Here is a 15,590-nt window from a genome sequence, read left to right as displayed (position 1 = left end):
CATACACTAAGGATTTCGAAATTCTAAGGAAGAAGAGAGAGAGTGGTCAGCTAAAGATAGGGAGAGAGAAGGCTCAGTTTTTTCTGATTCAGAAAGTCTAAAGAAAAGTGTGTAATTTTCCTGAAGCCTTCACTATCTATTTATAGCATTCCACTAGGGTTAGATTTGAATTATTTGGCATTAAAATAATGAAAATATCAGTTTAAATTTCCTACAAAAGTGGCAGGCCCTATACTAGTGGATTTGGGCCTCTTTTTTTTTGCAATTTTGCAATTTTAACACCTTTTGTATCTGATTTTCTCAAAAATGCCAATTTCCTAATTCAACCATTTAAATGCCAATTCTAACTATTTAACAATTATAAATAATTATTAAATAATATTGTCATTTATCATATTTATTAATTGAACCATACAAAGTATCATAATTAACAAATATGCCCCTATAAACTCTTTCTTTACAATTTCGCCCTTACTTAGTGAAAATTTCACAAATAGACATAGTCTAGTTTGAGAATTATAATTGATTAATCAAAACCAATTACATGAGTCTTACAAGCAATATTATCTCAACTAGTGGGGGGACCATGGGTCTATATAACCGAGCTTCCAATAAGTAGATCAAGAATTTAGCACTAAAATTCACTAACTTATTAATTCTTCGTTGAATCCACGCATAGAACTTAGAATTGCACTCTCAGTATATAGAATGCTCTATATGTTCCACCATATAGACACATCATTAGTTATCCATTGTTATAATCCTAATGTGATCAATGATCCTCTATATGAATGATCTACACTGTAAAGGGATTAGATTACCGTTACACCCTACAATGTATTTTATCCTTAAAACACTTGACCCCGTATAACTGATATTTCAGCTTATGTGAAATGAGTACTCCACCATTTATGTTCGTTTGGTCAAGCTCGAAGGAGATCATCCTTTGCTTACTATTCGCCAGATAGAAGCTATAGATTCCATGTTTATGATAGCGCTCCCACTCAATTGCACTACCGTGTTCCCAAAAAGTACGTATCACCCTGACCAAAAGGTAGGCTTAACTAACAATTCAAGGAACACGAATAGCCTTTCAAGATTGAGCCTAATCATAACAGGATTAAGATCATTTGATCTAGGATCAACTAGGCGATATTGACTTGAATAGATATTACGGTAAGTTTAATTAAATCTAAGTCAAAGTTCAATATCGGTCCCTTCCGATGCATACTCCATGCATCCAACCTGAGCTTTACTTTAACCAATGCTCTGGAAAGAACATAGCACTTCTCCAAATGCAAGTAAACTCTGTTGTAGATTATCATATCAGTAAAACCCTATGTCTGATAAATCTAGGAAACTTTATTCACATAGTCATGTTTACTTTCCAATGTGTTGACGGCACAATAAACAGGATCAAGTATGTGAAAAGGGTTTCAGATGAATTTATACATTATGTACATATAATCATGAAATAAATCATGTGAACCATGCAACATTAAATGTTATTTCTGATCTATATTAATAAGTAAATCTGATTATATTGAAATGAGTTTTATTTAGGGCATAAAACCCATCATATATATCATTAACTAAGTATTTTTTTAAAATTAATTTTAAAATAATCTAATGAAAAATAAATTTCATAGATTTTAAAATTAATTATGTTGATAATTCAATTTTAATTAGGTTTGACTAATATAATTAACCTAATACAATCATTTAAATAAGGTAGATGGGTCTTCACAATTGGGGTAGTTCGTGTGAGAGAGGGTTGGGTTCAGTATGTCGTACCCACTACTAATGACCCCCTTACTCTCACACAATGCCTAAAGGAGAGGAATTTAACCATTAAATAAATAATTGTTATTCAATGAATAAGCCCAATACTAATTGGGCCTAAATAAAACTATCTTATGTGATATTTTATTTTAGCAACCTAGTCTATTTAATTAATAAAAAACTTAAATGAGCTTCTTATATGCATCTAAGCTCAAAAGCAAACATATAGGCTCACAGAGGTCAAATAATTTGGATGGGCCCTATCATACTTTTGGGTTTACACAAAAGAAAGAAATTGCAAAACTTACCCATTACAAATTATTTATAAGATCTATTGACAATTGGACTATGATTAAAGTCAAGTCATTGGATCGGTCAACAAGTTAATCATAGCAATTTAGATCAAACAAATAATAGGTTTGTTAAAAAAAAAATTGAATAAATAAACAAACATTACAAACATGCAACAAATATCTGGAAAGTAGGTGAAGATATCTCTATTTAAAAAATAAAATATTTAAAATATGCCTTAACTAGAATTTAAAATTTAATTTGTTAGAGAATATTTAAAAAAACTAACAAATCTCCTAAATATTTAAAATTCTAACTTAAATTCAAATATCTAACTAATTTTTAAATTTTTAGTTTATTTAAATAATTTAAATTACTTAAATATCTAATAAAATAATATAATATAATATTTTAATTTAAAATTTAGATATTTCTAACATTATATTTCTAATCTTATAATTTAATAAATTAAATATAACAAAAATAAACAATTTGAAAAATAAGATATTTGATGGTTAGGATATTATCAATTTTATTTAATGATTAAATAAAACAAAATATCCTAAGTTTGAAAATTTTATGGTTAGAAACCCTAAAATATCTATTCAAACCAAAATTAACAAACTTTTCAAATTTTCATGTTATTTTACCAAAATAAAATTTAATTAAAATAAATATCTAATAAGATAAAATATCAAAACTAACATTTTTCTAATCTTATAATTTAATTTAATAAAATATATTTTAAAAATAAAAAATTTTGAAAATCTAATATGGTTAGCAAATTTAAAACTTTAACTAGATTATTTCTAAATTTTATTAATATTTTAATATCAAAATAAGATCATTTCAAATTTTAATAATAAAATAAGTAATCTGATCTAATAATTAAAATAAATAAAATAATCAAAAATAATCAAAAATTTCAAAATTAACCATAAGGCTAGTTTGTGGAAAAATCAAAATTTTAAATTCAAAGGCTACTAATATCTAAAACTAATTTTAATTAATTAAAAAATTAATAAAAATTAATTTATTCTAATAATTAGATTTTTAACTGAAAATTTTGATTATACATAAAATTCTACCAAAATTTGAATTTTGTTTCAATGAAAAATTATTTTTGAATCAAAAGTTATCACAAAAACAAAATTGGGCACAAGGGTATGCAATGCAGCCTATTTGGGTGAGGAAGCTCGCCGTGTGGGGGGCAAGCTTCGGACACGCTCTTGTCTGGAGGGGTTTTGTCTGAGTGAGCTGCACGTGACACTCAGTCGTGTCCCCATGCGCGCGCGGATGTGCATCCCTAAGATATTTTGTTTTTCAAACTTTAAAAAGTCATAACTAATTCATCAAAAATCCAAATTGAGTTCTATAAAGCCTAAATTTATTAATTTTTCATGTACTTTCAAGAAAAAGTATTTTCAGAACGAAACAGAAAATATTTATCAACGTAAATTGCAATTTCCATAAAATTATTAAATATGAACATAAACTAACATGAACACATCCAAATCAACACAAACATCGTTTTAAATCCATATTTAATGAAAGTAAATTATTACTATGGCCCTGAGGCTAGTTGTTAGGGATTATTTTATCAGAATTTAGATTTACTACCATGTATGTTGTTTAACATCCTAAATATAAATTTCTAAAACAATGGAATTTAAACACATATAAAGTTCAAGAAACCTTACATTGGTTGCAGCGGAATTAAATGACTCCTTCTACTCAGATCTCTAACCCTTGTATCCTTTCTGTAGCAGAGTATCACCAAGATTTGAGCCTGATTCTCCTTCAGTTGATTGGATTCTTCACAGTCTTACACACTATGATTGAGTACCAACTTGCTATGCGTGGGCATGTACTCTATCACCATAGGGTTCGAAAATTGAAGAGAGAGAGAGAGAGAGAAGGATTCTAATTTTAGAGAGATAGAAGGCTCACTATTTGACTGAAGGCTAACATGACTTAGGTTGCCAATTTTGAGTCCATCACTATCTATTTATAGGAATCCTTCTAGGTTTAGGTTTGAATTATTTGGCATTAAAAAATTGATAAATAAATGGTAAAATCATGCACATGTGGCTGACCATAGGATGTGGGCCCATCACTTGCAATTTTGCCATTTGTTTTTTAACTATTTATCCTATTCTTTTCACAAATGCCATATTTTCCAATTCAACCACTTAAATGCCAAAACTATTTATTTAACAATTAAAATTAATTATCAAATAAAATTGCTATTAATATATTTATTAATTAGACTCAACAAAGTCTTTTCATTAACAAATAAACCCTTAAACCTTTTTTCTTCACAAATTAAGCCCTAGCTTAGTAAAAATTCAAAAATAAGACATAGACTAATTTTAGAATTATAATTGATAAATAAAAATCAATTAACTAAGTCTTACAAGTAGTATTGTCTAAACTAGTATGGAGACTATGGGCCTATATAACTGAGCTTCCAATAAGTAGTTCTAGAATTTACTAATTAAATTCTCTAACTTATTAATTCCTCCTTGCACCGTTATAGATTTGAAATTGCACTCTCAATTATATAGAACACTCTATATGTTCCACGATATAGATACACTATGAATATTTAACCATCGTTCTAATCTCAATAATCAAAGATCCTCTATGGATGATTTACACCGAGTAGGGATAAATTTACCATTTCACCCCTCAATGTATTTTATCCTAAAAATACTTAGCTTCCTATAAATGATATTTTAGTAAACTAAAATAATCACTGAAATAAGAGCTCTTCCATTTATCTCTATTAAGTCAAGCTCGAAGGAAATCATCATTTCACTTTTATGTCCATATAGAAGTTATAGATTCCATATATGTATATTTAGTGCTCCCATTCAATTGCACTATCATGTTCCCAAAATGTACGTTCGACCCGAACCAAATAGTAGCCTTTAACTAACAAATCAAAGAACTCAAATAACACTCTTGAGATCGAACCTAACCATGTCAGGATTAAGATCTTTTGATCTAAGATCAACCAGTGACATTGATTTAGAAAGATACAACGGTAAGATTATAATACCTTTATCAAGATCAATATCGGTCTCAGTCCAATGTATACTCCATACATTAGATACTAGCATACTTTGCCAATGTTCTTGAAAGAACATAACACTTATCCAAGGTGTAAGTATACTTTATCGCTGACTATCACATCAGTGTAAATCCAGTGCACTGATGAATCAAGGGACATTATCTTTTGAAGCATATAATCACAATTTCCTTCCACTGTGTTGACATCACTGTAATTGTGAATAACTGTATATTCTGGATTTAAAAAAATTTTGTATACATTAAACCATAAACAAGAAAACTACATGTAAACATAAATTACTTCTAATCTTCAATTGATAACAAATCATATTACATTGAAATGAATTTTATTTAGGGCATAAAATCCCAACAGATAAAGCTCCCTTGTGCGGACACAGTGGATTCACTTCCTCGCACTTCAATAGCCACTGATTCTTCTAACTCTTTAACCATGCGAGCTATCTTGCCAAAAGACCACAAAGCTTGTGAGTCTACTCTTGCTGGAACCTCATCTTCAATTGATTTTGTATACATTAAACCATAAACAAGAAAACTACATGTAAACATAAATTACTTCTAATCTTCAATTGATAACAAATCAGATTACATTGAAATGAATTTTATTTAGGGCATAAAATCCCAACAGATAAAGCTCCCTTGTGCGGACACAGTGGATTCACTTCCTCGCACTTCAATAGCCACTGATTCTTCTAACTCTTTAACCATGCGAGCTATCTTGCCAAAAGACCACAAAGCTTGTGAGTCTACTCTTGCTGGAACCTCATCGTTCAATAGTGATATTGGAATAAAGTTGTCACATTTTATAGGTTCATCCGCAAATTCTCCTCCATTAGACTCAAAGACCTAGTTGTCGAAAAGATCGTTCATCTAAAAGATAGAAGATCCTTTCAGCGTGTTGTGCATGTAATTTAAGGAGGAATGTCCTCACACGGATAATAATCTTAAATCGAAAAGGACATTAAGAAAATTACGAGTATTATTCATGTTCTAAGTAAGGACCTACATGCATGTGCAAGCATTCAATGTGTTCTAGTTGAAAGATGCAAATATTCGAGGTTCGTACTGGGAGAGATGTGAGTATTCAGTCCTTAAGTAAAAAGTTTCCAAAAAAAATCCCTTTTTGCCAATTTTTCCATATAATTTTTCTACCAAGAACCTAGCCTATCATTTTCATATATTTTCACCCTAAAAACCCATAAGGTATGCGAACATTCATGAATTAAACGTCAAATTAACTGAGAATTTCTTAGAAAGATTAACCTTTAGTTTCGAAGAAATTTCTAACTGTGATTCCAACTTCAAGATCTTCTAAAACATAAGGTGTTGGCGAAGAACCTTTCAAAAAAGCTTCTGGATCGAAGGACAATTTTCAAATTTTTTGATAGGAAAAGCTTGAGAAAACTTGAAAAGGAGAGGGACACTAAGATTTTCATTTTGTATTAAAAAAAAATATATAGGGGTCAGACTCACCCACTGAGATTATGACACATGGCATTCAAAGACCAAAGGTCATTTAATACAACGGTTACCCCAAGTCGGGCTTACACAAACCCCAAGGGTCTGGTTACATGGCACCTTGGAAAAGTAAATAGTGTTAAATGTAACCACCCCTTCAAAACTCTTGACAAGACAACCAAAGATCATCACAACGTGATGGTGCAACTCGCCTGTTCCTTTGAGGTAGTTTTGTTGATTAATAGAGTGTCATCGCGAAACTAGGGGCATGTGTTTTATAGTACAAATTTTTCGCCTAGGAATATCAGTCCAGCCTCGTGAAAAGATGACACGTGTACTTGTTCCTCAAAGAAAAATGATGACGTTTCAATAATATGGTTCTCATAATATCAACCTCGCATGATTTAACTTGCAAGAAGATGCGACCAAAATAATGGTTTAATCGCATGACTAAAGTTGTTAAAGAACAAGCAGGACCAAAAGAAGTTAGTACTAATCACGTATATTCGTTATATGCAATGAACAAGTATATCTATCCTTTGACAAGTAAAAATTGTTTCTTTATATAGGTTGTGGTCTAAATGACTGATGTGTTTGACGACTGCTAAAAAGCTCAGTTGCTCTAAATTGTAAATAAGAGGAATGTCCAAAATATGCAGTCAAAGGTGGTCGCTGACATTCAACTAAATAAGGCCTGAAGCCTATTATATGAGTACAACACCATAGAGCCCTGCGAGCTTGCATGTTGGGATACGAACAGATAAGCTGCGAACTGACAAGTTGCATACGTTGCTACAATTAAGGAAGAGATGAACAGGTGAAATCGTTCATACATTTATTGTTTAAATATTTTTCTCATTAAATTATGTAATTATTGTAATAACGGTCCTAACTGGCCGGTAGCGTAATCTCAACAACACTTGCGTTGTATATAAAGGAGTGATCTAAATTCAATAAGACCAAGTTGAAAACAATTAGTGAAGGTGAACTAAGCAGACCGAGCTCTGACTGAACCACTATAAATCTCTTCTCTTATTTATATTTCTATTCTTGTTTTTGTCTATTTCGTAGCTTAAACTTTGGGTACTCACAATTCTAAGTGAGTATTCGCATAACAGTTGGTGAGTATTTTTGTCTAACTTGAATACTCGTCATTTTTTGGTGTTGTCTAAATTTCTCTGATCATACTCTTATGTAATATATGCACTAAGATTGATGAAGTGATCTAATTAGGGGTAGATTCTTGATTTTATTTTCATTGTTGGTTTTTTTGCTTGTTTGTTTTTTTTGGGGGGGAGATTTTTTCATTTCTTAATATGTTAGAATAAGAGTACGCTGGTGCCACCATCAAATTCAAATGTCAAATTATATATGTACCACTTGTTTTGCTTATAATATTTTTTTAATAGTTTGCATATAATTAATTAATTGAAAACTTAACCCTATTTTATGCCTCTTCTTAAATAATTATACACTCTTTTTTAAAATATTTCTATTGCAACAATAGACTGCTAAAACTGGAATTAGAAAGGAATAATTAATATTTGAGAAATGCTAAAGGACATCAGTGATGCCTAGCACCCTCTTATGTGTCAGTATCGTTATTGGTCCAACTAAGTATCGGGTCCCACATAATTTAATATAATAATTTTTAGGGAGTATCGCTAGCCAATCGCAATATGTGACATGTCGAGAAGGTGCTAGACACCACTGGTGCCTAATAGCAATGCTCTTAATATTTTTGTCTTATAAACTTTTTTCACTAATAACTTATGCTTTTATAACATACGATTTGTTAATGATACCTCTCAAAATATAACTTTTATAGTGGCATGGTCCTTCTATCATATTCTATTTAATTTTATCGTAAAACAAGTGACATGCTAAATAGTAGTTGATAAATGAATTCAAATCAAATATCTTTACCTTTTTCTACTTTAAAGATTAAATATAAATTATTATATAAAAAATATTTTATTATTGTTCATTAATATGAAAAGAGTGAATGATATTTAATTTGCATCACTTTATTATTTATCATCAGTCACTTTTTTCATTTTACGATAAAATTAAATAAAATGCAATAGAAGAATTATGTTAGTGTAAAATTTATATTTTGAAGAGTATTATTAATATGTTGTTTACTATATGAGGCACAATTTAGTAATTCAAAATATTTAGTTGGCAAAAATACTAATTATTTTTTAAAATTATGTGTTTGGAAAATAGAGAATTTTAGGTTAATTACCTTAAACTAATTATATTTGGCGGAAAAAGACCATTAAATACTACAAGTTGTTCTCTTTTCTTTTTCTTTCAGTTGATTATGATTTTTGAAGTATACATAACTCATTAAACCTTTCATCTAGGCCCCATACTATATCACTTCCAATTTTTGTAGCTATCACAGGACAATAAAGGCATCTGTCCACCAAAATATATAGTCCCACAACAGTGAGACTACATAACTCACTCACACAACATGGTGAAAAATTTTCTAATCAAACAAACTTAGATTTTTTGGATCCAAAATCAAATTTAGATATTTTTTTTCAAATAATAATTAAAAAAAAAAACTTGTTTTTTACCTTAAAAGTGGTGGACGACAAAGGGGAACCCGTCTCCCTGGACCCTGAGAGATACACGACCTGAAAACGAAGAGGCCAAAAAAACCCCATAAGCTAGGCTAAACAATAGTGAACCCCCTTGTTCCTACTCTCACGAATCCAGAAACTAGTACTAGCATCCACCCAGTTCATTAATTAAAATGCTCCACCTCAATTAATTTAAAATGTATATCCCCTTTTTCAATAGAGTTAATATATTTAAAGACTATTTTATTTTACCATTAATTTCTTCTCATGGAATTTTTTTTTTGGGGTTAAATGTTCTTTTCATACTTTTTTTTAATAAAAAAAAATATACAATAAAGAAACTTGAATAAAATAAAATAAATTCCGTTAGAAAAAAGAAGAAGAAGAATAAAATAACATTTTAGTTAAAAAATAATATAATTTTATATAAAAAAAATAGACCTATTTCTTTTATTTCAGATTTTTTTTTATTAAGAATCTTCTTTTTTTTCTTAAAAAAATTAAACTATGTTATCTTTAATATTTTTTAAATATTAATATTAATAATACATTATTTTTTTTAAATGTATTAGTATTACAATTTACGTTAATATTAATAATATATTAGGGTAAAATCTAATTTATTCAAGTGTCTTCATTATTTTATTTTAAAATAATGACATGACAATAAATTATTATTAACAATAAAATAAAATGGTCCTTAAATATATTAATTCTCTTTATTTTGGAAAGAAAAATATATTCACTCTTTTAGGAAATATACATTTAATTGAGGTGGAGCATTTTAATTGGATTGGGATAGAGAGACAGAGAAAAATTGGGACAGAAGATTTGGCTCCCTATTTTCTATCCTTCATTATTTTTGTTTTCTTTGAACCAAAGCTTAATTCATTCAAACACCATGCATACTCCATTCACATATCTTATATTTCAATTCTTTTTCAAGTTTATCATAATAAGCAATTCATTAACTAAAATACTATTTCTTCAAAACTAAATATATGACCTCCAATTATAAGAGATCCATGACATATATAAGGGCAAATTACATGTATATTATTTATATTTTTATCCGGCCGTAGTCTTGTAATTATGTACTATTCTATAGATTTTTATTGTTGTGAATTATTGCATAACTAATGAGTTTTTACATATTTATAAATCGATAGGTTAGTATCTTAATCAATAGAAAAAAAAAATATTTAAAAGTTATACTGTTTCATTTGGTCCCTACCAATACAACTTCAATAGCTGCACTTTTTGAAATACTGATCAAAGTTAAAAAGGATAGATAAACGCACCAAGAGTTTTTTTTTCTTCCTCAAATTGAAAATGACTTGTCATCCTTCCACTTGCTTCATTTTATTCTCTAGCTCTCTCAATTGAGTTATCATTTCCCTTCAGAATTGTTTTCCCAAGAATTGAAAAGGCGCATATTAAGTTTACAATATCATGCACTGAGTGACCTCTGTTTATTTTGGGTTTTGTTTTAGTTTAGAATCTTATTACTCACATGTGTCTACTTATCTATATCTAGTACTATGTAAGTTGACTACTTTAATTTTCATGAACAATATGCTTTTCTTTTCCATTTATAATTTATTCTTGTTGGGGAGGAAATAAAATTACGTGACATAATATCCTTAGAAAATATGTTCTTATTGCACTATTAATTTATTCTGGGCACTCACTCTCCTCTCCTATAAACTATAGTAGTTACTGATTAAGCCACCCGAATCTGATTACACATCAATTATATCCCATATTATATTATACCCCTTCCAAAAAAAAAATATCCCATATTATATACATGATGATATAATTTCTTTATTTATATAACTTTTATCATGAGAACAGAGACCTATCAATATAGACCATTCAAAAAATAAATGAAAGAAAAGGACATAATATGCAGACCATTAACCAAAAGAAAAGAAGATATGAAAATACAAAAAACAAAAAATATAGGATTTAGACACGTGTAGGGTGGATAATCACTGCATAATTCCTCAATTTCATTATAAATAGCAAGCAAGGCCCCAACCAAGGAAGGCATCCAAACCCAATATAAATCTTAATTAGCTTTTATCATATTTTATAGTCTTTTTCTCTTCAAAGTTCAAACCATATACTAAAAACATGTCTTGCTGCTCAGGAAAGTGTGGTTGTGGTTCTGCCTGCTCTTGCGGCAGTGGCTGCACTGGGTATGCACTTTTTTCTTTTATTTAAAATTTAAATATACAGTGTTTGTCTTTCAATTTATGTGAGATTTAATCACAAGTTTCTAGCTAGTTCATTAGAATAATTTATCCTCGTCATGATACTCAAAGTTGTCATCATGATATTATATCATAGTAATATATACAAATATATATATTTATATATTAAATGGTTTTGGTAGCTTATTGATGTTAACATGTGTATTCAGATGTGGCAAGTACCCTGATCTTGGAATCTTAGAGACTACCACCTCTGTGTCTCTCATTACTGGAATAGCCCCAGCCAAGGCGTACGTACACACATAAATATTAGATACAAAAGATTAATATAGAAAAGAAAATATAAATTTAATTATATTTGTGTTTAATTGCAGTTACTATGTGGACTCAGAGATGAGCTATGGAGCTGAGAATGATGGCTGCAACTGTGGTTCTAGCTGCAAATGTGGCTCAGACTGCAAGTGCGGTAAATGATCTATCAGTGGATAAAGAGCCCAAACCCCCGGAAAAAAGGCCATATAATTATATATATGAAATAAGAGAATAATAATATAATTAAATATTATATCATAATGATTGGAAAAGTGTGTAGTGAAAATCAAATGTTTGGGTAATGAATGTTTTAGAGTGCTGTACTCCAGAAGTACTGAATAATATTTGAATGGTTTTAATTAATGTGAGTAAAGGCATGTGTCATGCAAAGTTGTACAAGCTTCATTTCCTAGTAAGTTAGGATTTGTGGGTTTGTAAATATATGTATGTATATCATGGCCACTCATTGTTAAACCTTTGATTCATAGCTAACTGATGACATAAACCAGAAAGAGAGAGTTGCAGAATAAAAGCTAAAGAAAGAAAACGAAGAACAGAGAAAAGCCAGAGAAAGAATGGAGAAGAAAAGAAGATCTCATTCAACTGAAAACAGATTACATGTTTATATACAATGCTGAGTAAAAAGCATGAACACTCAGCTGTAACCGAAAGTGTAACAACCAACCAAAACAGAATAACTAACTGTAACAAACAGTAACAGTAGCTAACAACTTGTATAACAGAATTAACTGTCAAAGGCTAACTGTCATGAGCCTTAACACCGCCCCTCAAACTCAGAATTGGATGATCAGTAATTCTGAGGTTGTCCCTGAAAGAAGAGAACCTTTGACTAGAAATAGCTTTAGTGAGACCATCGGCAATCTGATCAAAGGTTGCTACATGTTTGATTTGAACCATCTTGTTCAAAACCTTCTCTCTCACAAAGTAGAGATCCAATTCTATGTGCTTAGTCCGAGCATGTAAAACTGGATTCTGTGTGAGCATGATGGTACTGAGGTTGTCACACCATATTGTAGGAGGTTGAGACATGTGAATGTGAAGCTCCGAGAACAAGTAATGTAACCAGGTCAATTCAGCAGTCACATTTGCAACACTCCTATATTCTGCTTCAGTACTAGAACGTGAAATGGTTTGTTGCTTTTTGCTTTTCCAAGCAATGAGATTCGAACCAAAAAAGATAGCATAACCCGAAGTGGATTTCCTGTCATCAGGATCCGAAGCCCAATCGGCATCACAAAACGCAACTAGATCATGAGATTCAGGCTTGGAAAAGGTGAGACCAAAGTGCATTGTGCCACTGATGTACCTCAATATGCGCTTGACAGCTTGCCAATGAGTCGACAAAGGACGTTGCATAAATTGGCACACTTTGTTGACACTAAAGGATAACTCCGGTCGTGTAATGGTGAGATATTGCAATGCACCAACAATGGATCTATATTGTTGAACATCAGCAAGAGGTTCCCCTTCATGAGCAGACAAACGAAGGCCACTTGTCATTGGAGTTGGTGAAGACTTGGAACCAAACATTTGAGCTCGAACAAGTAAATCCTGAGCATATTTCTTTTGACAAAGATGAATACCCGAATCACTGTACTCAACTTCAAAACCAAGAAAATATCGAAGGCAGCCAAGATCCTTGAGAGAGAATTGTTTGTTGAGATCAGCAACAAGAGTATCAACAACAGTTTGGTCACTTCCTGTTATTAAAATATCATCAACATACACAAGAACAAGTGTTGTTGATGTAGAGGAGTGATTAATAAACAAGGAGTGATCAGACTTTGAGGAAATAAATCCAAATGATGTCAAACTCTGTTGTAACTTGTCAAACCAAGCTCTAGGAGCTTGCTTAAGACCATATATTGCCTTATTAAGTTTGCATACAAGATGTTCTTGGCCAGGGATTTCAAAACCAGGTGGCTGAGTCATGTAAACCTCCTCTTGTAATTCACCATTAAGAAACGCATTGTTGACATCTAGTTGTCTGATTTGCCAACCATTAGACAAGGCTAGAGTCAAAACCACCCGAATAGTGACAGGTTTAACCACAGGACTAAAAGTCTCTGTGAAATCAAAGCCTGCTTGTTGGTGAAAACCTTTAGCAACCAGCCTAGCCTTGTTCTTCAGCACACTCCCATCAGGATTTTCCTTGATTTTATAGACCCATTTACAGCCGATTGCTTGTCGTCCTTCAGGAAGTCGAACAAGAATCCAAGTTTTGTTTCTGGCTAAGGCAAGAATCTCATCACTCATTGCACTGTTCCATTGTTCGTGTTTGAGAGCTTCTTTATAAGAAGTCGGTTCTCGAGAAGCTAAGAACACCTTGGGTTTAAAAATACCCATCTTTGACCTGGTTTGCATTCTGTGCAGATTGTGTTTTCCAGGAGCATTAACACAGCCTGCAATTAAGGGTAAGGCTGCAGGAGATGAGCAAGCAGGTGGTGTCCTGGAATCGGGTGTGAGCTGAAGTCGAGGAGATGTTGCAGATCCTGGTGAAGTTCCTGAAGAGCCACCTGTATCAAGCAATGGAAACTGATCTGGACAAGTAATATCAGTATTAATCTGCTCAACAGAATCATGAGAAGTAGAAGCATTGTCATATAAAGCAAGTTGGTCATTGTGGAGAGTAGAATGGACAATATTTAACTCATCAGCAGCAGCAGGATTAGAAAATGCAGATGCAGAAGCAATTTGGTCTAATGGTTCAGCAGAAGGAGATGCAATGTTAGGTGCTGGTGTGGGAATTGGGACAGTAACAGGTTGGTCAAATAGATCAGTGGCAGAATAGGGAGTTTTTGAATGAGTACACACTGGTATTAATGCTGACACAGATGAGGGAATGATATTCACATCTGTAGGTGCTTGCTGGTTGTGAACTTGCTCATAAGGGAAAGAAAATTCATCAAAAATGACATCTCGAGAGATGTATAACCTTCCCTTAGAGTCAAGACATTTATAGCCTTTGTGATTCAAACTATAACCCAAAAAGGTGCACGGGGCAGACCTGAACTCTATCTTGTGTTTGTTGTAGGGTCTAATATTGGGATAACATTTGCATCCAAAAGTTCTAAAAGTAGTGTAATCAGGTTTTGTGTGAAACAAAGTTTCCAAGGGAGAACATTGGTGCAACAAGGGTGTGGGAAGTCTATTATGTAAATAGACAGCTGTCCTAAAGGCTTCATCCCAAAATTTGAGAGGTAAAGAGGCTTGTGCAAGAAGAGCAAGGCCATTTTCAACAATGTGCCTATGCTTTCTTTCAGCAAGACCATTTTGTTGATGAGTTGTAGGACATGGATGTCTATGATGTATACCACAGTCAGCAAGAAAGGAAGTAAATGACCTGTACTCACCTCCCCAATCAGTTTGGAGAGTTTTAATGGATTTGCCAAGTTGTAACTCAGCTTCAGCTTTGAAGTGTTGGAAAGTTTTAATGGCATCTGACTTATTTTTAAGAAGATAAAGCCATGTAAACCTAGAATAAGCATCTACAAAGTGAATATAATACTTGTAGCCATTAAAGGATGGAACAAATGATGGTCCCCAAAGGTCTGAGACCACAAGCTGAAGTGGTTCAGAAATGATAGTTTGAGATGCTCTAGGAAAAGGGAATTTATGAATTTTACCAAGACAACAAGCTGAGCAAATTGAAAATTCAGAATCTTTATTAACATTGGAAATGTTACAAGATTTGAGTACAGTTTGGACCACTTTTTCAGAGGGATGACCAAGCCTATTATGCCACAAAGTAAAATGGTTTTGTACATTTGTATTACACCTATAACAACTAGACACTGTAACAGTAGAGTCATTGAGTGTG

The 15,590-nt window shown here is 31.7% G+C and overlaps 1 protein-coding gene across 1 annotated transcript; it reads left to right on the top strand.

The window, feature by feature from the left end:
• Positions 1-11,161: 11,161 nt before the first annotated feature.
• Positions 11,162-12,112, top strand: LOC115720160 (metallothionein-like protein type 2). Its single transcript, XM_030649318.2, has 3 exons — positions 11,162-11,422; positions 11,647-11,727; positions 11,812-12,112. Exons 1-3 carry the CDS (start codon positions 11,358-11,360, stop codon positions 11,909-11,911), a joined length of 246 nt encoding a protein of 81 aa, XP_030505178.1. The 5' UTR covers positions 11,162-11,357; the 3' UTR covers positions 11,912-12,112.
• The last annotated feature ends 3,478 nt before the right edge of the window (positions 12,113-15,590 follow it).

Source organism: Cannabis sativa, chromosome 2 (assembly GCF_029168945.1).
Source record: "Cannabis sativa cultivar Pink pepper isolate KNU-18-1 chromosome 2, ASM2916894v1, whole genome shotgun sequence".
Classification (NCBI taxonomy): Eukaryota; Viridiplantae; Streptophyta; class Magnoliopsida; order Rosales; family Cannabaceae; genus Cannabis; species Cannabis sativa.
The sequence above is the reverse complement of the archived record's forward strand: the minus strand, read 5'-3'. Positions and strand labels throughout refer to the sequence as shown.